The 24,629-nt window shown below is 42.8% G+C and overlaps 1 protein-coding gene across 1 annotated transcript in view; it reads left to right on the forward strand.

The window, feature by feature from the left end:
• The window catches only part of LOC112223274 (cadherin-23-like), a 136,174-nt gene that overhangs the window by 78,999 nt on the left and 32,546 nt on the right, over positions 1–24,629 (forward strand). Inside the window, exons 15-27 of the mRNA XM_042305198.1 lie at positions 10,397–10,566; positions 11,423–11,560; positions 14,211–14,330; positions 15,616–15,793; positions 16,077–16,288; positions 16,613–16,807; positions 17,019–17,132; positions 20,571–20,700; positions 20,902–21,165; positions 21,280–21,441; positions 21,799–22,055; positions 22,201–22,298; positions 24,056–24,256. Coding sequence (XP_042161132.1) covers positions 10,397–10,566; positions 11,423–11,560; positions 14,211–14,330; positions 15,616–15,793; positions 16,077–16,288; positions 16,613–16,807; positions 17,019–17,132; positions 20,571–20,700; positions 20,902–21,165; positions 21,280–21,441; positions 21,799–22,055; positions 22,201–22,298; positions 24,056–24,256 — 2,239 coding nt within the window. The remainder of the gene's footprint in view (positions 1–10,396; positions 10,567–11,422; positions 11,561–14,210; positions 14,331–15,615; positions 15,794–16,076; positions 16,289–16,612; positions 16,808–17,018; positions 17,133–20,570; positions 20,701–20,901; positions 21,166–21,279; positions 21,442–21,798; positions 22,056–22,200; positions 22,299–24,055; positions 24,257–24,629) is intronic.

Consider the following 24,629-nt stretch of genomic DNA (forward strand, 5'->3'; position numbering starts at 1 on the left):
GTGCACAATCTGTATCAGCCCTGGTATCTTCACCAGCTTCCAGTGAAACAAGAGCACTGCTGACAGTCTCCTCCCGCTTTACTGCTACACCCCTCGTATCTGCCTTCAGAGATCTAAATCTCTCTCTTCCTTCAATGTGCAGGATAGTGGGGTGCTTTCTTTGGCATTTCTGACAGGTCATCCTTCTTTTACATTTTTTGCTTAAGTGTCCTCTCATCAAACAGCCAAAACAAAGGCCTTTTGATCTTAGATCTTGATCTTAACCTTGGCTTCGTGTGGCTGTGCCTTCACCCTTTGGCAGTCGACCAGGAAATGCTCACCAGCGCAAAATACACATGAGATACTGGGAGCATCAGAAGGGTAGGTGCCTGGTTTCTTGACTTTGAATGTTTGTTCTTTTAGAGTTATTTCAGAGTCACAATCTGCCACTACATCTACTGCAGTGGCAAAGCTGCTTCCCCTACTCTTGGATTTGAACTGCTGTTTAAAGTCAGCTTCTGTTTTGGTTTTAAAAAAACTTTGTTGGTCAGGGGATCTTGGATATCTCCGTACAACGGATCCTGCAGCATTTTGGCCTGTTTTTCCATGGATGTCACAAGGTCACTGAACTGGGCCCTCAGGTGGCTTCTCTCTAAAATATCACATGCCATAGACCTCCATTTTCCCCTTAATTTGTAGGAAAGTTTTGACATGATCAACTTTAAGTTGGAGGGAAGATTAAGCTCTTCCATGTTCTGTAGGTCTTGCATAGCGTTACAGCAACCTCTAAGATAGAGTGCATAGCCACCCAGTCCCTTTCCCTCATCCGGTTTGATGTTTATCCAGTTCCAAGCATTTTCCATGTCAGCAGTGGTGACTTTGATTTCATTGCCAAGGTGTTCCTTTAACAACCTCTTAGCCTCTGCATAGCCTCTTCTGGCTTCCATTTGCAGACAACTACGGACCAGATCCTTGGGCTGACCAGAGGTGTACTGTTCCAGGTAATAGAGCCTATCCTGATGACTGCTTGTCTTATCTTCTATACCATGCTCAAATGCACGCATAAATGGCCTAAAGTTTAAAGGATCACCGTCAAACATAGGTATCTCCCTAACAGGGAGTGTGGCCTGTTTGTGCTGTAGTACAAGGAGGTCAGCAATTTCATTCTGCCTTTGCATGACAGTAGAGGTTATCATGGCTGGTATTATGGCTGATACCCGCAGTGTTGATTCTGTGTTGATTGCTAGACCTTGCTGTTGGCTGCTGAAGTGTGTGGTTTATGACCGTTTTCTGAATAGGTTTTGATGGCTTTGTGGTCGGTTGTTGTAAAACTCTTTGTAGTGGGGTCTTTGGAACTGCACCTAATGCAGCAAACTCAACAGTTGATGGTTCAGGTTCCTTATAGACCTCGGGTTCCTGGTTCTCAAAATAAGAGTTCATTCCATCTTCTTGGCTTAGAAAATGGGCTGCCACAGCATGGGATTGAGAAGTTGACTCAACACTCTCCATCAACTTCAGTTTGGCATTATATGCTGCTATGACCGTTTCCAGTGCCATTTTTTCCATCCTAACATTCAGTTGAGCTTTCTGTTGTTCCAGTTGAGCTTTCTGTTGTTCCAGTTGAGCTTGCTCCAGTTCCAATGCATGCTTGTCCTGTAATGATGCTTGGCGAGCTAGTAAAGCTACTCGTTCTGCCTCAGCTTTTAGGCGTGCAGAGGATACTGAGGAAGCAGTCTTAGAATACTTTGTTTTACTTGATGTTTTTGACACATTGGAAATGCTGTCGTGTGGTTCAATGAGCGTTTGTGGCTCGATTTCAGCTTTTTTCCATATTTCCACCTCTTTCAGGAAATGTTCATAAGTTCTCATTCTTGGTTGATAATAGTTAATGCTCTCCTGTTCGTGTTCCTCCTCTGTGACCAGCTCTAGCACAGAATCATGAGCATTCTTAAAGTCATTGAGAACAGCATGAAATGCTTCAAGACTCTCATCCACAGTTTCAATGTTTCCTCCATCAACAAGAAGGGCTTTTATTTTATTCATTTTGTGTGTACACACTCCAAGTTTGCCTCTCCAGGCTGCATAGAGTGAATTTAGAAGCTCCTCTGCCCTCTCCAGTGGAGTCTTATTTGGGATCTCATCCTCCATCATTCACTTTTAGTTCACTTCAATTTACAATGATACAGTTGTTGGTTTTTGATTGTTAAACATAATGCCCCTTTAGACCTCCTTTAATGCTTTAAAACACAGTCCTCCATTTCAGCATATTGACCCATTTTGAATTGCACATGTGCAAGTTCGGCATTTTAGATGCATTTTAAACATTTCATCCCATTATAAGTTGCCCCTTTAACGAAGTTTAAACACGCAGTATCTTTAGATCCTTAGATTGCATTCTTTGCGTTGATGCATTGCATTTCCACAGTAGGCCAAATATTAGACATAAGATTAAGCTACATTGTGCGTAGGATGTCAGTGTTTCCCAAACTTAAACTTCTTAATTGTTTTCACAACGCTGTGTTTTGAATTCCATTCCCAAGTTTATCAAACATTCCAATTAAAAGCACATTTCACTTCCATAATATGCATAATCAAACGATCGCATTGAACAGGGCAGCTCATTCATTCGCAATGGTTACTCACGGCTGGCGAATTCTAGGAGTTCAAATCCTTCCAAGCGAGCTGTCCTTACGATCCGAATGCAATTACAAATAGAACAATATCCAACTTGTGTCCGAACCGGAGATTTCCTTCTGATAGTAATCCTTCACTGAGGTTTTTGACTTGAGTGTAGTGGTTTCCTTTCCTCTTTACCATAGCCACTGCCCAAGCCTGAAGTGGGTTTGTTTGGTACGCATACAGTCCACACTCAAGTTTTCCAAACGGCCAAACATTCAATGACATCCAAGGATATGGTGCAACAAAAATGTTTATTCTTCTTATATCTAACAAATAAATGATTCTCCAATCAACTTCAAGCATAGAATACTTGATATGGAAAATACATATTATGACCTATCTGTATGGTCAAAAAACTATACCGCTCCTGCATCTAGCAAGGACTCCCTCCCCCGAAGGCCCAACTTCCTGCCTTTATCCTAACACGCTTACCACAATACAATGAATGGGCAAGAGGGGGGTGGACAAAAACTGAGTTACACTAACAAATTAATATATCTCATTCAGGAAAATATAAATCATAAAGGTACGTACCTAATATTTCATCATGTACATTAATATTTCATACATTTACACAAATATACATTGAGCTCAGTATGTTCAGTCTTTCATACAAATATGTCCAAATCGGCTCTAACAGCCATAATAAATAGATATGCTGATAGAGGAAAACCTTGTTTCACTCCCCTTGAAAGTTTTATACTTTCTGAGAAGTAGCCATTAATAACTATTGTACAACTGGGGTTACTATACATCGATTTATTCCAAGTCAGAATCAGGCAGGTACAGGACAATCGCTAGGTCAAGGCAGGCAAGAAAACCAAAAACTAGAGCACAGGACACACAGGCACACGCTGGTAGAACTTGATGGGACAAGACGAACTGGCAACAGACAAACAGAAAATGCAGGTATAAATACACAGGAGATAATGGGGACAAATGGCTGTGAGACAGGGATTATTTCTAGATACATAGAAAGTGGGATGTATACGGAGAGGGCAACAGAAGGCGAACAGCAGAGGGCCTAAGGATCTTAGCGATAGGGAAAGGTCCGATAATACGGGGGAACATTTTTCTGGACTCCACCCGGAGGGGAAGATCCCAAGATGGTAACAGGGAGCTGGGGTCTGGTGGAAGTCTGCCTGTTGTCGATACCTGGAGGTGGTGTTGAGAAGAGCGACCCGGGCTCTCTTCCAGATACGGCAACAGCAATGGATTGTTATCTTGGCAGAGGCTATGCTGACCTCTTTCTCTTGGAAAAGCGGGGGCTGATATCCCAGGGAACTCTCAAAGGGTGAGAGACCTGTAGCAGTACAGGGAAGGATGTTGCGGGCTTATTCCACCCAAACAAGTTGCTGGTTCCAGGTGGTGGGATTGGTGGAGCTGAGGCAAAGAAGAGTCGTCTCCAGGTCCTGATTGGCTTGCTCCGACTGGCCGTTTAGACTGGAGATGAACCAGAGGACAAGCTGGCCGACGACCCAATGAAGGTGACCTTCCAGAAGACCTTCCAAAACCGGGACGAGAACTGAGGACTTGCCATCGGAGATCATGTAAACCGGAAGTCCATGGATCTGGAAGACGTTCTGCACCATGAGCTGGGCCGTCTCCTTAGCTGAGGGCAACTTAGGAAGGGGAATAATATAGGCAGCTTTGGAAAACCTGTCCACCACCGTACAGATGGTAGTGTTGCCAGAGGAGGTCAGCTGGAGCTTTCTGCGGAGTCTTGTTCTGTGCACACACAGTACAGTTGGCAACGAACACAGAGACATCAGGAACCATGGTGGGCCACCAAAAACATTGTTGGACGAAAGGCAAGGTCCGACGGGAGCCAGTATGACGGATGAGTTTCAAGGAATGTGCCCATTCCAGAACAGGAGCATAGGCAGAGTCCGGGATAAACATCTGGTTAGCCGAGAGTCTGTGCCTTGCAGATCAGACTCTCGATTCCCCAGATGATAGTGGTCGCTAGACAAGAAGTGTAGGGAGGATGGTCTCTGGATCCGATGGTGTAGTAGTGGGGCTGTACAGGCTTCACATTCTAGGAGATTAAATGAAATGGAAACGAGTAAATACGAGTAAATAACAGGGCCCATCTCGCCTGTCTGGAGTTGAGGCGCTTGGCAGTGCGGAGATATTCCAGGATCTTATGTCCATCCACACCAAGAATGGTTGTTCCAACCCTTCTAACCAGTGCCTCCACTCCAACGCCATCTTGACATCGAGTAAGACCATATGAAGGGAACCTTGGGAGAGGTGAGTGCAGACAAGGGGGAATCAAGGGTGCTGTAACCCCAAACGAAACGACGGTGGAAATCGACAAACCCCAGGAAACGTTGCAATTGCACTCGATGTGGGTTGAGGCTATTCCACCACCACTCTCACCTTGTCAGGGTCCATCTGAATATTCCCTGCAGTGAGAGATGGAACTCACATTTCTACACCTTCACGAAAGTCTGGTTCTCCAGGAGACGCGGGAGGACCTGGCAAACATGAAGGACGTGCTCTTGAGCTGACCTGGAATAAATGAGGTTGTTGTCGAGGTAAACAAACACAAATCGATTAAACATGTCTCAGAGCACATCATTGACCAGGGCATGGAACACTGCAGGAGTGTTGATCAGTCCGAACAGAATCACCAGGTACTCATAGTGCCTGGTAACCGTGTTAAAATAAGTCTTCCACGCATCTCCTTCCCCGTATCTGAACCAGATGGTAGGCGTTCCAAAGGTCCAACTTGTTGAAGATGATTTCCCCCTGGAGAGGCTCGAAAGCTGAGGAGATGATTGGCAGCGGGAAACGGTTTTTAACCGAGACCATGGAAGTTGATACACGGATGCAGGGTCTTGTCCTTCTTTTCCACAAAGAAGAACCCTGCCAATCAATCAATAATTTAATAATTATTTTAGCAAAAATGTTTATTTTTAATTTACAATCTGTAGAAGCTATGAGAATAGAAAGGTTCAATACTTTTGTGAAGCATCACTGCACAGTTGAAAAATATATGGCAAATTGTTACGGTTTTCTTCCGTCGAAAGAGAGTCGGACCAAAATGCAGCGTGGTAAGTTAGATACATGTTTAATAACCGAATAAACACGAAATACAAAACAACAAACGGAACGTGAAAACCTATACAGCCTATCTGGTGAAATACAAAACACTGAGACAGGAACAATCACCCACGAAACACTCAAAGAATATGGCTGCCTAAATATGGTTCCCAATCAGAGACAACGAGAATCACCTGCCTCTGATTGAGAACCGCCTCAGGCAACCATAGACTTTGCTAGAACACCCCACTAAGCCACAATCCCAAAACCCCATATATAAACACAACACAAAATAAATCCATGTCACACCCTGGCCTGATCAAATAAATATAGAAAACACAAAATACTAAGACCAGGGCGTGACACAAATAGAAATCCAAACGGATGATGTTGAGAGATAGTTGGGAGGAGCTGAAGGGTTAGACAAATAACAAGATAACCAATGTAAAACATACAGGGTCTGTAAAATGTATATAGGTTCAGAAATGTTGTGCAATAGCACAGTTACAAATAGAAATCAAACTGGATGGACATCAGAAATAGAGGAAGGACTAAAAACAAACTAAATATAACTATCATAAAATAGATTGTCTGTAAAATGTGTATAATATGTATAAACTGAAGGTAGAAGCCTAAGTGTTATTGTTTATCAGTTTACTCCCAATTGGGGAAGAGTGGTAGGGTTTGCAGGAATAATAAAGGTATATTCTATATAGGTATGTGTGTGTATGTATGTCTATATAGGTCTATATAGCTATATAGGTATGTAAACAGTGGGGGAAAAAGTATTTGAGAGCCAGAAATCTTGCTTACTTTACTTATTTTCCACCATAATTTGCAAATAAATTCATAAAAAATCCTACAATGTGATTTTCTGGATTTTTCTTCTCATTTTGTCTCTCACAGTTGAAGTGTACCTATGATGAAAATTACAGGCCTCTCTCATCTTTTTAAGTGGGAGAACTTGCACAATTGGTGGCTGACTAAATACTTTTTTGCCCCACTGTATGTGTATATGTATGCATGCGTGTATGTATATGGATATATATATTTACCAAGAAATATATATGGGGAATTGGAAATGTTGCAATGAAACAACATTCTTTCCGCAATATTAAGCTGATCCTCCTCTAAAAAAAAGAAAAAAGAAAGAAGAACTCTGCGCTGGAGGGCTGGGTGGGAGATTGATGCACAATCCCTGGAGCGAGAGCGATCACTTTTGTCTCCCGATCCGACAGGCAATAAAGTCGCCCCCAAGGCGGTGCGGGGCACCGGAGAAGGTCGATAGCACAGTCGTAGGGCCGATGCAGCTTGGGGGGCGGATGTGGTTTGAGATGTGGCTTGAGGCAGAGTTGAAAACCTCCTGTAAATCCTGGTATCTGCGGGAACGGCAGTGATATCCAGGGTTTTTCCCAAGCCAGCAGGGAGACGTCCCGGAGAAGGTTGCACCGTCTTCATACAATGTGCATGGAAAAACTGGCTCCAACCCATGATGGACCCCGTAGCCCAGTCGATAAGGGGATTGTGCCACTGGAGCCATGAAACCCCAAAACCATGGATACATGAAGGAATTCGAGGAGCAGACACTACATGGATTCACTGTGGTTGCACCAGGGTAGTATCCATAAAGCTTTCATCGGCCCCGGAGTCAATGAGCACTCGGATGGATTTGGACTGGCCTCACCACAACAGGGTAGCATAGAGGGGTTTACAAGTAGTAAGGGATTGGAAACTCCCAGTACAGCTCACCAGTGTACTCGTACCTACTAATGAGCCTGGTCTTTTAACGGGCAGGTAGATAAGAAAAGTCCCGTAGCTCCACAATACAGGCAGCTCTTGGTGTTTAGTCTGCGTAAGTGCTCAGCAGGAGATCATATATCTTTGACCATTTGCATGGGTTCCAGTTCCATGGGTTTATTTATTTATTTTACCTTTATTTAACCAGGTAGGCAAGTTGAGAACAAGTTCTCATTTACAATTGCGACCTGGCCAAGATAAAGCAAAGCAGTTCGACAGATACAACGACACAGAGTTACACATGGAGTAAAACAAACATACAGTCAATAATACAGTATAAACAAGTCTATATACAATGTGAGCAAATGAGGTGAGAAGGGAGGTAAAGGCAAAAAAGGCCATGGTGGCAAAGTAAATACAATATAGCAAGTAAAACACTGGAATGGTAGTTTTGCAATGGAAGAATGTGCAAAGTAGAAATAAAAATAATGGGGTGCAAAGGAGCAAAATAAATAAATAAATTAAAATTAAATACAGTTGGGAAAGAGGTAGTTGTTTGGGCTAAATTATAGGTGGGCTATGTACAGGTGCAGTAATCTGTGAGCTGCTCTGACAGTTGGTGCTTAAAGCTAGTGAGGGAGATAAGTGTTTCCAGTTTCAGAGATTTTTGTAGTTCGTTCCAGTCATTGGCAGCAGAGAACTGGAAGGAGAGGCATATGATGATTCCCCAACATGATGTCTAAAGACGGAAAGTTTTATTGCTTCTTTAATCAGCACAACAATTTTCAGCTGTGCTAACATAGTTGCAAAAGGGTTTTCTAATAATAGCTAACTGCAAAAATGGAGCATTTAGCTATGCACTTCAACAGTTGCGCCGTTAATGCCCAACAAACTGTCGCTTTTCAGCTTTTATAGAGAAGCACATCCTTTTTGTATTTACGGCAGTCAACAGATAGTGTGTAAAAATCAATTAGTTGTCTGTGCAGATTTTTGATAGAACTTGGTTGACAGGCTGAGTGCTCAACCATTTAGCTGCATTCACAATAGCAAAACACTATAATGTGCTCCTTTCTGCAAGTTCCAAGTGATATACTGGGCCATATGCACTACCCTCTGTAGCGCCTTGCAGTCGGATGCCAAGCAGTTGCCATACCAAGTGGTGATGCAGCCAGTCAAGATGCTCTCAATGGTGTATATGTAGAAATTTGAGGATCTGAGGGCCCATGACAAATCTTTTCAGGCTCCTGAGGGGGAATAGGCATTGTTGTGCCATCTTCCCGACTCTGTTGGTGTGTTTGGACTATGATAGGTCCTAAGTGATGAGGAAACCGAGGTATTTGAAGGTCTCGACCCGCTCCACTTCAGCCCCGTTGATGTGAATTGGGGCGTGACAATTGAGGGAGAGGTTGTTGTCCTGGCACCACACTGCCATGTCTCTGACCACCTCCCTTTAGGCTGTCTCATCATTGACAGTGATCAGGCCTACCACTGTCGTGTCATTGGCAATCTTAATGACGGTATTGGAGTAGTACGCAGCGATGCATTCACGGGTAAACAGGGAGTACAGGAGGGGGGCATGCACCCCTGAGGTGCCCCTGTGTTGAGGGTCAGCATGACGGATATGTTGTTGACGATCCAGTTGCAGAGGGAGGTGTTCATCCCAGGGTTAGTAATGAGCTTGGACGGCACTATGGTGTTGAATGCTGAGCTGTAATCAATTAATATAATTTTAATTTATGTGTTCCTTTTGTCCAAGTGGGAAAGGGAAGTGTGGAGTGCAATATAATTTGCGTGATCTGTGGGTCTTTTGGGGTGGTATGCGAATTGGAGTCCAGGGTGTCTGGGATGATGGTGTTGATGTGAGCCATGACCAGCCTTTCGAAGCATTTCATGGCTACAGATGTGAGTGCTACGGGGTGATCGTAATTTAGACAGGTTACCTTGGCGTTCTTGGGCACATGGATTAGGGTAGTCTGCTTGAAACATGTACAGTAGATATTACAGACTGGGTCAGGGATAGTGTTAGGGTTAGCTGGTCTGGTAGACTCATTTCATTGGGCAGCTCACGGCTGAGTTGCCCTCTGTAATCCGTGATAGTTTGTAAACCCTGTCATGTCCCGACGAGTATCACAGCCATTGTGGTAGGATTCGATCTTAGTCCTGTATTGATGCTTTGCCTGTTTGATGGGTTAGTGTCCCGCTCCTTGAAAGTGGCAGCTCGAGCCTTTAGCTCAATGTGGATGTTGCCTGTAGTTGAACAGGTGACATACTGGTAGAAATTAGGTAAAATGGATTTCAGTTTTCCTGAATTAAAATCATCAGCCACTAGGAGTGCCACCTCTTAAGAGGTTAACAAAGAGACACACACCACCCCCTTGAGCTTACCCGACGCTGCTGTTCTGTCCTGCCGATGCATAGAAAAACTAGTTAGTTGTATATTATCCATGTTCTTGTTCAGCCAAGTTTCTGAGAAACATAGGATATTGCAGTTCTTCAGGTCCCGCTAACAGTAATGTCTCGAACATAGCTTGTCCAGTTTCTCCAGTGACTGTAAATTTGCTAGTAGAACGGAGGATAGAGGCGGTTTATTTACTCAGAGCTTTGAGTCCTCATAGAATTATGAAAATGAATAGCTTGGTATTGAAGCTATTTATTTATTTTTAATCAACCAAACATTCTAAATGCAAACATTCTGCAAACTTTGCATCGGTCACTCAGAATTGCCATGACAATGAAACAGAATGAAATTATTGGATGTAGCATACTGTGCATCATGTAAAATCTGTTTTACATTGAACCCAGAGTTGAAACAAACAAACACACCCGCACCCACACCCACACACACACATAATAGAGCCCAAGCCTGTAATGAGCCTTTATAAGCAAACATCATTCATTCTATTAGTATATTTATGATGAGAAATGTTGTGGTAACCATTGTGTTGTTGTGCAGGTAAGATCGTAGCCTACCGGACGGTGGACTTTGAGCAGGTACAGTGGCTGAACTTCACAGTGAGAGCCCAGGACCACGGCAGTCCACCCAAAGTGGCTGAGCTTCCTGTCTACCTTCGTATAGTAGATGTCAATGATAACAACCCTATCTTTACACAACCCTCTTACCAGGTACCAACAATACTGACTCATAACATACACTGCAAAATGCTTCACCATTAGTAGTACTCACTTTGATATCATTTCTATTGTGATTGTCTGAGTTTCAGCACTCGTCTTGTTTTTGTTGTTGCCACTGTTTACTGTGACTCATCCCCTTTTGTCCTCTTTTTTTGTTTTCTGTCAAATACATTGTAACATGTATTTGTGAAATGAATGTTGATTTCATTGGATTAGTCAAGACATCAAAGTGACATTTGCATTTGTATTTATTATGGATCCCATTAGATGCTGCCAAGGCAGCAGCTAATCTTCCTGGGGTCCAGCTAAATGAAGACAATACATTTACAACAGATTTTACAACATATTAAGTGTGTCCCCGCAGGCTCCTACTCTACTACCACATGTCTGTGTTGCTTCCCAGTCCCTGCTTTTCCATAAGTTGTATTTTTATCTGGGGTTTTTTTCATCAAATTTTACTGCTTGCATGAGTTACTTGATGTGGAATAGAGTTCCATGTAGTCATGGCTCTATGTAGTACTGTGCGCCTCCCATAGTCTGTTCTGGACTTGGGGACTGTGAAGAGACCTCTGTTGGCATGTCTTGTGGAGTTTGCGTGGGTGTCCGAGCTGTGTGCCAGTAATTCAAACAGACAGCTTGGTGCATTCAACATGTCAATACTTCTCACAAATACAAGTAGTGATGAAGTCAATCTCTCTTCCACTTTGAGGCAGGAGAGATTGACAAGCATAATATTAATTTAACTCTGTACATCCAAAGGCCAGCCTTGCTGCCCTGTTCTGAGCCAATTACATCAAGGTGTTCAGTTTGTGTGTGTGTCTGTGTGTATGCTGATGTCCCTTTGCAGAAGCCAGTGTTTGAGGATGTTGACTTGGGCACGGTCATAGTGAGAGTCAGAGCCACAGATGCAGACTCTGGCCTCTTCTCTGTCATCGAGTACAGCCTAGTAGATGGAGAGGGCAAGTTTGGCATCACTCCCTCCACTGTGAGTTCTAAAACACACACACACTTTGTAGTGCATGAAGTGGACTTCACTTTTTTTCTTCACGTATCAATGCACTTCACAAATTGTTGCTGACACTCATTTTTGAGTGATAGTACTGTTTATATTTAGGAGCCTGAACTTTTAAGCCAATATTCTATAAGAAGTACCAGTACTCAAACAGTAGAGTGCTGTTACTCAGTACCGGTGTGCACCTGTCCAATCCAAGCACTGCACTTACGTACAAACACACATACATACACACACACAAACACAGACACACATACACACACACAAAACACTCTCCTCTCTTTCATTTTCACTCTCTCTTGTACTCTTTCTTTTTCAAAGAAAATGAACTAACTCATCTAAGTTGACGTATTACAAAACTAATGAAGGAGGAGTTCAGAAGGCTAAAAAATAACCATTTGTCTGTACACACTGAAGATATAATTGGGAGGCGATAAATAATAATAACGGAGTGCCTATACATACCAATGGAGGTTTGTGACTTGAACATTTAGGAGGATGGGAGATCCACGATATAGGCATGGAATGCACAGAGATGACAAAGCGTGTTTCAAAAATCGTCAAAACGAATTACTTTAAACTAAAGCATTTAATAAAGACTCCCGAGTGGCACAGCGGTCTAAGGCATAGCATTTCAGTGTTAGTGGCATCACTATAGACCCTGGTTTGATTCCAGGCTGTATCACAACAGGCCGTGATTTGGCGTCCCATAGGGTGGCGCACAGCATTGTCCGGGTTAGGGTGTGGCCGGGGTAGGCCGTCATTGTAAATAATAATTTGTTCTTAACTGACTTGCCTAGTTAAATAAATAAAAATACATGTATAGTACAATATTATGGGGAATGAGAGGGCTACTTACAGAGTGTTGGGAATGGATCAGTGATTGAATGAGGGTATGACGCATGAGTTGAGGTGTTCAGAGGCTTGACTTCAGTGCAGGACAGGGGTTGAGATGTTCATATTAAATATCATTTAATTTGGGATATCACTTGAAAGTATTAATTAAAACGCTGGTCCGAGCTCGTGGAACCTTGATGGTAAAAACAATAACACATATAATTAGGCTTCAGTGCAGGACAGGCTCATCATGGATGAATGGTGTTGGAGAAGAGCTTAATTCTTCCACTGACGGCAAGACAGGATTTGACTGACAAGACAAAAAACAATAACACAATACACTACACAGTTCGAAAAAGGAGCTAATAATGAATTAGTCCAAGCAAGGAGTAAAAACATTGATGTGTAATAATATGATTGTGTTTGTGTGTGTGATTGACTCTGCAGTACAATATCAACAAAATCAATATCAACAATATAAAAAATAAAACAATTAGAAACTCCTCTCTCTCTTTCTCTCTCTTCAGACTAGTAATGAGATAAAATTGATAGGGGTACTCACAGTGCTTGGAGAGGAAACATTCAACGTGCCAGTGGATGAGTGGGCACATGAGACGTGGCTATAGTTCATGTCAGGAGAGAGTTAACAATGGTAGCGGAGTGGAGTGGTGATCACCATTCCATTACAGGTGCTTAATTGTAGGTTTGGGCAATGAGTTTCTCCATGAAGTTAAATTAAATCTCATAATTCACAAAGTCAAACAGACTGTGCATCTCGCCCACTTGACACATCAAAGTAGCCCAAGAAACGTACCTGAATAAAATCATCCACATACCTGACGATAACTGACAACTGCAAGCAGACTGGTGGCACCATACAGTATGTGGCATAACGATGGCACCCGGCGATGCAAAACGATCTCTCCTATTGTCAGACTCTTTTTACCAGTTCGGAAACACACTCAGCTGCTCAGCTGAGGTGGCATGTGTCAAAACAACAACTGAATGTCTGACAGTCTGACAATGCATGATGGTCATTAGAATGGTATTGGTTTGAGGATATTGTACGTGTGTGTGACACCTGTTTGAACGAGTGTATTAGACCCACCCCCACAAACACACACCTGCATACACACACAACAGACCTGTCTATACCTATGTACTGCATGTAACCACACAGACTTGGATGAAATATCTTATCTGAGTCTGCGTGGTTCCTCCTTCTCAACCAAATGTGTGGCACAACCTCTTCCAGGTCCTAATAGGCCTACTTATAATCATTTGGTTATTATGTGCTAAAAGAGAAAGGATGTCCTTGTTATTAGGCCAGTTATAAGGTATAGATTCACAAGGTCACCTATCTGCAGGCATTTCAATGGTGGTGATCACAGCAACAGGGAGCCAGGGAAACATGCAGCTTACCAAATCCCCTGCTTTAATCTTGAAATATAACTGTCTTCATTTTTTTTAAATCAACTTTATTCTCAATATAAAATGTCACGTTTATTCTCTAAATATTGCCACTTTATTCTCTAAATATTGCCACATTATTCTAAAAATGTAATTGAGACTTTCTTCTCAAAATATTCCCACTATTCTCAGTGTTGACAATTTAAAGTACTATCATGCAAAAATAAACTTTTCCAAATACCACCACCATCACTGTTTATTTAATTTTTTAAACTTCACTTGTCCCTAATACTCTTCCGTAGTTTACTACACCTCCTGGCCCGTTCACTGTACTTTATTTTAATAATGATATTTCTCCTCCTCCTTCTCTTCTCAGGGTGACATCTACATTCTGTCTCCACTGGACAGAGAGACTAAAGACCACTTCACCCTGACAGCCATCGCTAGGGACAACCCTGGCGGCAGCCCCAACAACCGACGAGAGAACTCTGTTCAGGTGGGATGTATACTGTAGTAGAACATAAGAAAACTTATCTGAATGCACTGACAGTAAGTCACTCTGGATAAGAGTGTCTGTTAAATGACTAAAATGTGAATGTAAATGTACACTACCATTCAAAAGTTTGGGGTCACTTAGAAATGTCCTTGTTTTTGAAAGAAAAGCACATTTTTTGTCCATTAAAATAAGATCAAATTGATCAGAAATGCAGTGTAGACATTGTTAATGTTGTAAATGACTATTGTAGCTGGAAACGGCAGGTTTTTTATGAAATATCTACATAGACGTACAGAGGCCGATTATCAGCAACCATCACTCCTGTGTTCCAATGGCACGTTGTGTTAGCTAATCCAAGATTATAATTTTAAAAGGCTAATTTATCATTAGAAACCCCCTTTCCAATTATGTTAGCACAGCTGAAAACTGTTGTTCTGATTAAAGAAGCAATACAACTGGCCTTCTTTACGCTAGTTGAGTATCTGGAGCATCAGCATTTGTGGGTTCGATTACAGGCTCAAAATGGCCAGAAACAAAGAACTTTCTTCTGAAACTCGTCAGTATATTCTTGTTCTGAGAAATATTTCATGCGAGAAATTGCTAAGAAACTGAAGATCTCAATACAACGCTGTGTACTACTCCCTTCACAGAATGGTGCAAACTGTCTCTAACCAGAATAGAAAGAGGAGTGGGAGGCCCCGGAGTACAACTGAGCAAGAGGACAAGTATATTAGAGTGTCTAGTTTGAGAAACAGACACCTCACAAGTCCTCAACTGGCAGCTTCATTAAATAGTACCCGCAAAACACCAGTCTCAATGTCAACAGTGAAGAGGCGACTCCGGGATGCTGGCCTTCTAGGCAGAGTTCCTATGTCCAGTGTCTGTGTTCTTTTTCCTATCTTAATCTTTTCTTTTTATTGGCCAGTCTGAGATATGGCTTTTTCTTTGCAACTCTGCCTAGAAGGCCAGCATCCCAGAGTCACCTCTTCACTGTTGACGTTGAGACTGGTGTTTTGCGGGTACTATTTAATGAAGCTGCCAGTTGAGGACTTGTGAGGCATCTGTTTCTCAAACTAGACACTCTAATATACTTTAACAAGGACATTTCTAAGTGACCCCAAACTTTTGAACGGTAGTGTACATTCAAAATATATCACAGCATTGGTAGTATGTTTATTATGATCCCTGTAGGGCCTGACACCACAACATTGGTATTGCTTGCGCCAGCCACACTCTTACTAACTGATCTACACACGACCACATAATATTTTTTTGTCTCTCTCAGGTCTTGGTGACCGTTCTGGATGTGAATGACTTCCGTCCGCGTTTCTCAGAGCGGGCCTTTGAGACCAGTGTATTTGAGAACGAGCCCAGTGGGACGTCTGTGATCACGCTGACTGCCACTGACTTGGACGAGGGGCAGAACGGCCTGCTCTCTTACAGCATGCAGGGCCCGGGGGCAGGTTGGAGCCCTACACACACACACACACACACACACACACACACACACACACACTGAGAGGCTTTTGTTCCAGTCCAGCATTAACACCTCTAATTCAACATATTATGATCTTCATGACCAATTGATTAGTTGAATCAAGTGTGTTAGTGCTGGGCTAGAACAAAATCCTGTATGCCCACTGTTTAACATTTACATGTTTTGTCTCAATTTCTCCCTGCCTCTGATTAACTGTTGGTTACATTCTCTCACTATTTTCTCTCTCTCCCTCTCTATGGTGTTGTCAGATGCCTTCTCTCTGGATGCTGACACAGGTCTGGTGCGTTCTCTCCGTCTGCTGCAGTCCTTTGAGCACTTTAACTTGACGGTGGTGGCTACAGACCAGGGAAGACCACCCCTCTGGGGCACCGCCACCTTACACATCATCATCATAGACGTCAACGACAACAGGCCCATGTTCGTCAGGCCCACCAACGGCACCATCATGCACATCATGGAGGTGTGTGTGTGTGTGTGTGTGTGTGTGTGTGTGTGTGTGTGTGTGTGTGTGTGTGTGTGTGTGTGTGTGTGTGTGTGTGTGTGTGTGTGTGTGTGTGTGTGTGTGTGTGTGTGTGTGTGTGTGTGGTGGCACTACAGTATGGTGTTTGTTAGTGGTCCCTAGCAGGATAGTAATAATTGAAGAACATATGAATTATTTTTGGGCATGTACAGTACGAATGTGTTGCTCCACTACACACACACATTGCTACTGTAAAATTCTTTGCAGTTGCATACAAACAGAATATCTAAAATCTCAATGATGTGTCTGTCCTCCCCCTTGTAGGAGCAGCCCCCAGGCCTGCTGGTGTATGAGGTGTTTGCGACAGATGGGGATGAAGGGGTGAATGGAGAGGTGCGCTATGCTTTCCTCCAGACAGGGGCTGGGAACAGAGACTGGGATAACTTCCACATTGATGCTATTACAGGAGTCATCACCACCGCCATCAAACTGGACCGAGAGAAGCAAGCCCTGCACAGTGTGAGTGGAGTGACTGGGCCCAATTCTAACTTGAGATATGGACTTGTAGCTAGCAACAACTTGAATCATACGTGTACCTTCATGTCAATGGGAGATATGCATTCAAGTTTAATGTAGGCCTGCCGGATTTCATGTCAGGATTCAGCCCAGACAGGAATGTGTGTATGTGTATTGTTTATATCTGACTTAAGGACTGTGTTCTGTCCCTCAGCTGATTGTTGTGGCCTATGACCTGGGTCAGCCCGTGCCTTATGAGACCACCCAGCCCTTACAGGTTGCGCTGTTGGACATTGATGACAACGAGCCTGTCTTCTTTAAGCCCCCGGTGAGTGGAGGAGAGTTAGGGAGCTGGGCGGTGTCTCATGCAAGGAAGATGTCAGTCTGGGCGGTGTCTCAAGCATGGAAGATTCCCGCCAGTCTGCCCTAATTCAGACTCATCTTATTGCAATGAAACACAGCCTTGGACTCCTCAGCTATAAGTATAACTCTGGGTTTATACCTTACCATTTGATACCATACCATAATATTTTTTCTATACCAAGTATTTTTATGTTTCTTTTGTGTGATCAAACCACCTTTTTAAATCTCTAGATATTTGATGTTTGTCTGTGATTAGGGTTGTGTTTTATTTGGTAGTTTTTTGTACTGTGTTTGTATATTAGTCAATAGCTTTCTTTATACCTAGCGCTAACATGCGTCCTTTGTCCTGATCTTGTCCACATTCTGATTGTGCCCACAATTTCAGAAAAATGCCAACAGATGGTATTACAATGTGTCTCATATCTGTCCATTGTGTCCGCATTCTGGCCACATGTTACTGGTCCCTCCCTGTATGCAAATTATTTGACAGCTGTTATTTCAAAATAGTATTTATTTATTCTAAGACCCAAATTGTTGCAATCTACTGCAGAGATAGCCTGCAAAGTAATGTCATACTTTCCAGCTCCATACCCAAACAGTTCGAACTACTAATTTTGAAAATTACTCTCTCCAGAAATAAGTCTCTCACTGTTGCCGCCTGCTACCGACCCCCCTCAGCTCCCAGCTGTGCCCTGGACACCATTTGTAAATTGATCGCCCCCCATCTAGCTTCAGAGTTTGTTCTGTTAGGTGACCTAAACTGGGATATGCTTAACACCCCGGCAGTCCTACAATCTAAGCTAGATGCCCTCAATCTCACACAAATCATCAAGGAACCCACCAGGTACAACCCTAAATCTGTAAACAAGGACACCCTCATAGACGTCATCCTGACCAACTGGCCCTCCAAATACACCTCCGCTGTCTTCAACCAGGATCTCAGCGATCACTGCCTCTTTGCCTGTATCCACTACGGAGCCGCAGTCAAACGACCACCCCTCATCACTGTCAAACGCTCCCTAAAACACTTCTGTGAGCAGGCCTTTCTAATCGACCTGGCCCGGGTATCCTGGAAGGACATTGACCTCATCCCGTCAGTTGAGGATGTCTGGTCATTCTTTAAAAGTAACTTCCTCACCATTTTAGATAAGCATGCTCCGTTCAAAAAATGCAGAACTAAGAACAGATATAGCCCTTGGTTCACTCCAGACCTGACTGCCCTTGACCAGCACAAAAACATCCTGTGGCGGACTGCAATAGCATCGAATAGTCCCCGCGATATGCAACTGTTCAGGGAAGTCAGGAACCAATACACGCAGTCAGTCAGGAAAGCTAAGGCCAGCTTCTTCAGGCAGAAATTTGCATCCTGTAGCTCCAACTCCAAAAAGTTCTGGGACACTGTGAAGTCCATGGAGAACAAGAGAGCCTCCTCCCAGCTGCCCACTGCACTGAGGCTAGGTAACACGGTCACCACCGATAAATCCATGATTATCGAAAACTTCAACAAGCATTTCTCAACGGCTGGCCATGCCTTCCGCCTACTTGCCTTCCGCCTACTTCCGGCTACTCCAACCTCGGCCAACAGCTCCGCCCCCCCCGCAGCTACTCGCCCAAGCCTCTCCAGGTTCTCCTTTACCCAAATCCAGATAGCAGATGTTCTGAAAGAGCTGCAAAACCTGGACCCGTACAAATCAGCTGGGCTTGACAATCTGGACCCTCTATTTCTAAAACTATCCGCCGCCATTGTCGCAACGCCTATTACCAGCCTGTTCAACCTCTCTTTCATATCGTCTGAGATCCCGAAGGATTGGAAAGCTGCCGCAGTCATCCCCCTCTTCAAAGGGGGAGACACCCTGGACCCAAACTGTTACAGACCTATATCCATCCTGCCCTGCCTATCTAAGGTCTTCGAAAGCCAAGTCAACAAACAGGTCACTGACCATCTCAAATCCCACCGTACCTTCTCCGCTGTGCAATCTGGTTTCCGAGCCGGTCACGGGTGCACCTCAGCTACGCCCAAGGTACTAAACGATATCATAACCGCCATCGATAAAAGACAGTACTGTGCAGCCGTCTTCATCGACCTTGCCAAGACTTTCGACTCTGTCAATCACCATATTCTTATCGGCAGACTCAGTAGCCTCGGTTTTTCGGATGACTGCCTTGCCTGGTTCACCAATTACTTTGCAGACAGAGTTCCGTGTGTCAAATCGGAGGGCATGCTGTCCTGTCCTCTGGCAGTCTCTATGGGGGTGCCACAGGATTCAATCCTCGGGCCGACTCTTTTCTCTGTATATATCAATGATGTTGCTCTTGCTGCGGGCGATTCCCTGATCCACCTCTACGCAGACGACACCATTCTATATACCTCCGGGCCGTCCTTCTATATACTTCCGGACACTGTGCTATCTTTATTTTTTTTATTTTTTTTATTTCACCTTTATTTAACCAGGTAGGCTAGTTGAGAACAAGTTCTCATTTGCAACTGCGACCTGGCCAAGATAAAGCATAGCAGTGTGAACAGACAACACAGAGTTACACATGGAGTAAACAATTAACAAGTCAATAACACAGTAGAAAAAGAAAAAAAAGTCTATATACATTGTGTGCAAAAGGCATGAGGAGCTGTACATAGTCTATCGGTAAATAGCCCACCCATTTTTACCTACCTCATCCCCATACTGTTTTTATTTATTTACTTTTCTGCTCTTTTGCACACCAGTATCTCTACCTGTACATGACCATCTGATCATTTATCACTCCAGTGTTAATCTGCAAAATTGTAATTATTCGCCTACCTCCTCATGCCTTTTGCACACAATGTATATAGACTCCCCTTTTTTTCTACTGTGTTATTGACTTGTTAATTGTTTACTCCATGTGTAACTCTCTGTTGTCTGTTCACACTGCTATGCTTTATCTTGGCCAGGTCGCAGTTGCAAATGAGAACTTGTTCTCAACTAGCCTACCTGGTTAAATAAAGGTGAAATAAATAAATAAAAATATTGATGCCATATGTAAATGGTGCCACCTGTCAATGATTTTAGAAGGCAGGATTATGATGTTTTAAATGGTTTCACTGTCCAGATCCATCTACAGGACACTTCTAAGACATCTAGATACAAAGCGTGCCTGACTACCTCCGGAGGTGGTCTGGAAGATATGATCACAATCGGATCACAATTCATCTTTTAATCTTCTACACCTGTCTGAAAATGTGGGCATAATCTGAAAGTGGAAATGATCAGGACAGAAGATGCATGTTAGAACCAAGTATAAACAAGGCTAATGTCTCTGTTTCATATGTGTGACGATTTTGTCTTACATCTGGGCCATGTATCTGTGTGTGTGTGTGCTCATCTATCTGTATGTGTGTCTGTCTGTCTGTCTGTCTGACTCTCAGCGAGGCAGCCTGCCGTACCAGACTATGTCTGTGGCAGAGCACTCTACTCCAGGGACAGTAGTGGGTAACGTGACAGGAGCTGTAGACGCAGATGAAGGCTCAAACGCTGTAGTCTACTTCTTCATAGCAGGTCTGTGGAGAGGACAACACAACACTACGCTACACACACAGACACAAATAAACACACTGATTCATCCATACCGGACAATCCAGAAATATCAGTCCATTAGTACTAATACAGAATAATTAAATATATTTTTGGTTGCTGCATGTTGGGGCTGCTGTCTATTGAATATGGACATAACACTGATTTCCAATCGTGCCCTTATAGGGGGAGATACTGAAGGTAACTTTGGCCTGAGCCCAGGGGGCGTACTGAAGGTGAAGAAGGATCTGGATCGTGAGGACATCTCAGTGTACTCCATCATCATCAAGGCCTCCAGCCACAGGAACTGGGCCCCTGCACGGGGTCAAAGGTCAGCCTGGGGAAGAGCACTTGACCCCAGCCGTGACCCAACCCTGCAGGAGGTCAGAATCTATCTGGAGGACATCAACGACCAGCCACCACGCTTCACCAAGCTAGAGTACACTACAGGTACAGTACATAAACTGTGGGAGGGGTAAATGTGTGTGTGTGTGTTGAGGTTGTGTGTCTATGTGCATTCTCTCACTTTTATTCCCCCTCTCTCTATCTCTTTCTCTCTCTCAGGTGTGGCTGCTGATGCCAAGGTAGGCTCAGATCTGATTCGGGTACAGGCCATAGACAACGATGTAGGGAACAACAGTCTGGTGCTGTACCATGTCCTGTCCATCCGCTACATTAAACTCCAGTCCAATGACACTGAGGACATAGGAAACAGCTTCATCATAGGTCAGTCACTGCCTACTGCCAAGCATGACTATTATCTCCTCTGTGTTTGTATAGTATCCCTTGTTAATCCTTGATAACCAATGTTAGAATCAATTCAATTTCATTTCAGAATTGAGGAGATTAATTGAATTGAAAAGGAATTGGCCCCTGGCATGTTGTTAACCTTCTCTGCCTATTGTTCCTTGATAACCAAGGTTGGGATCAATTCTATTTCAATCAAGGTGATGAATTGACTAAATAATTTAAATGGAATTGAGCTCCAACAATGTTGATAACCTATAGGGGATATATGTTTCAATTCTAAATATTGATTTGAATCACAGTGAAATTGACCCTGAACCTGTTGATAACCCTTAGGAGAGACAGATGGGATCATCCGTACCTATGACCTGTTCACGGCTTACGACCCGGGCTACTTCGTGGTGGAGGTGTTGGCACGGGACCTGGCGGGCCACAGTGACATCGCCATGGTGGGCATCTACATCCTGCGGGACGACCAGCGGGTGAAGATCGTCATCAACGAGATACCAGAGCGGGTACGACAGTTCCAGGAGGAGTTTATCAACCTGCTGTCCAACATCACCGGAGCCATAGTCAACACGGACGATGTGCAGGTAGGTAAGGGTGTGAGGGATGTGTGAGTGTGTGTGCATGTGTGTGCAAGTGTGTGCGTGTGTGCATGCATGTGTATAAAATTACGTATGGAATGTGTATCTCCCATAACCCCCTTTGTCATTGTCTTCTTCTGTTTCTGCTCAGTTCCACGTGGACAAGAAGGGCAGAGTGAACTTTGCCCAGACAGATGTGCTCATACACGTGGTCAACAAGCACACCAACCGCATCCTGGATGTGGAAAAGTCAGTTGCTGCCTGGCAGTATAGTTTATTATCATGTTATTACCTATAGAAATATAATTACTAGAATGGACAGTCCCCATTCCCATATTTAGTGTAGGTTCTAAATGAACCAAGTAAACACTCACGAACGATTAGTAATGCTCAAACCAAGTCTATTCACCCACTGGGTCATATAGCTGCATAAGACAAAAACATGTTTCCAAACAAAGACAAAACACCCTGATTTAGTCATATCACAGTTTACCTATTTGCTTATGGTTTTGACTACACCCAGTGACATGCTTTTTAAATTATATGAACAAAAAATAATACATTTCATTAGGAATGGCAAGCAAGACAAAAATTAAAAGGGCCTAGTTATATAACCCATATGAATTTGGAGGGCAGAAATTATTACATATTAAAGCATTAGACCTCTCACTAAAGGCATCAGTCAAACAAAGTTATACTTAAATCCAAACTGGTTCTCTAGTAGATTGGTGGGAATGTCTCACCCCATGTTCAAGAATGGCCTTTTTCACTTTATTCAGATTACAACTGCTCACTTTTAGTTGTTTGAAAAGGAAATATTCTCCAAAATATAGTTATTTTTCAAACAAGCCTTAGAAAGTTGGTTGCAATTTCAGTTTAATCCACCTGAAAAGACAGAACAAATAATACAACAAATATTGTGGTTAAACTCAAATATACTAATTGATTCAAAAAAAACATTTTTCGATTAAATGTTTAAAAAAAGTATAATTTTGTGAACTATATCATAAATAGGACTGGTGGAGTTATGTCACACATGCAGCTAACACAGATATATGGAAATGTCTACTCTACCCAAAATACAACCAACTAATTGCATCATTGTCTGTCGGCCCTACATAAATGGTTAAAGAAAAGTGTGATAAATAAAAACATATACCAATTTCATTTTAAGGACCAAAAAATTGCCAGCTGTGCCATATAAATTGCACCATAATTTGCAAATTAATTCATTAAAAATCCTACAATGTGATTTTCTGGATTTTTTTTTCTAATTTTGTCTGTCATAGTTGAAGTGTACCTATGATGAAAATTACAGGCCTCTCTCATCTTTTTAAGTGGGAGAACTTGCACAATTGGTGGCTGACTAAATACTTTTTTTGCCCCACTGTATGTGTATGTATATGTATATATATTTTTACCAAAAAAAGACATGGGGGATTGGAAATGTTGCAGACAATTACATTGATGGAAACAACAATCTTTTCGCAATATTAAGCTGATCCACCCTTAATAAAAATAAAAATAAATATGTACAATAAAAATAAATAAAATATATGTTTCCACCAGCCCCAGTATATATATTCCATTTGGGTGTGGTGTCCTCCTTCCCTCTATACATTACATATGTATTGCTAGGCAGGAAGTCAAGTGATGCGGCCAGTAAACTGTTCCTTAATGTGACCTGACCTCGACCCCCATTCCTCACTAAACCACCTCTCTCCAACCTTATCAGTGACTGCAACAATGTGATTGCCTTTCCTTTACACAGTACATTCCAAGCTTAATTACCACACCATAAGCATTCCTCCTACAGATAACCATTCACTTCTGGTGTAGAAACCAGACTATGGCACTCATTATTTCAAGTTTAGGAGTCAGAACCCATCATAGTAATTATATTTCTATGTCATTACATTGTTACTACACAAAAAACATGTTGTATAAGTATACTCCTCTTTGTGCTGAGCCCATTGTCTCCCCTTCCCTGGTCTTGTGATGGACAGGGTGATTCAGATGATTGATGAGAACAAGGAACAGCTGAAGAACCTTTTCAGGAATTACAACATCCTGGATGTCCAGCCTGCCGTCAGCGGGAGAGCACCTGATGACCTTACTACGCTACAGATGGCCATCATTATCTTAGCTGTGTTGCTCTTCTTGGCAGCCATGTCATTCATCTTCATGAACTGGTACTATCGCACAGTGTAAGAGCCTCCCACTGTAATTCAATTCAAATTTTATTTTTCACATGTCACAATTAATGTAGAATTTACAGTGAAATGCTAGCTAACGAGCCCTTCCCAACAATGCAGAGTTAAAGAAAAAAATTACAATTGTAACGCAAGAGGAATCAAATAAAATACACAAGATTGGCGCTACAGTTGAAGACTAAAGTTTACATACCCTTAGGTTGGAGTCACTAAAACTCGTTTTACAACCACTCAACAAATTTCTTGTTAACAAACAATAGTTTAGGCAAGTCGGTTAGGACATCTACTTTGTGGATGACACCAGTAATTGTTCCAATAATTGTTAACAGACAGATTATTTCAGATTATTTCACTTCTAATTCACTGT

The sequence above is a fragment of the Oncorhynchus tshawytscha genome, linkage group LG24 (genome assembly GCF_018296145.1).
Source record: "Oncorhynchus tshawytscha isolate Ot180627B linkage group LG24, Otsh_v2.0, whole genome shotgun sequence".
Lineage (NCBI taxonomy): Eukaryota > Metazoa > Chordata > Actinopteri > Salmoniformes > Salmonidae > Oncorhynchus > Oncorhynchus tshawytscha.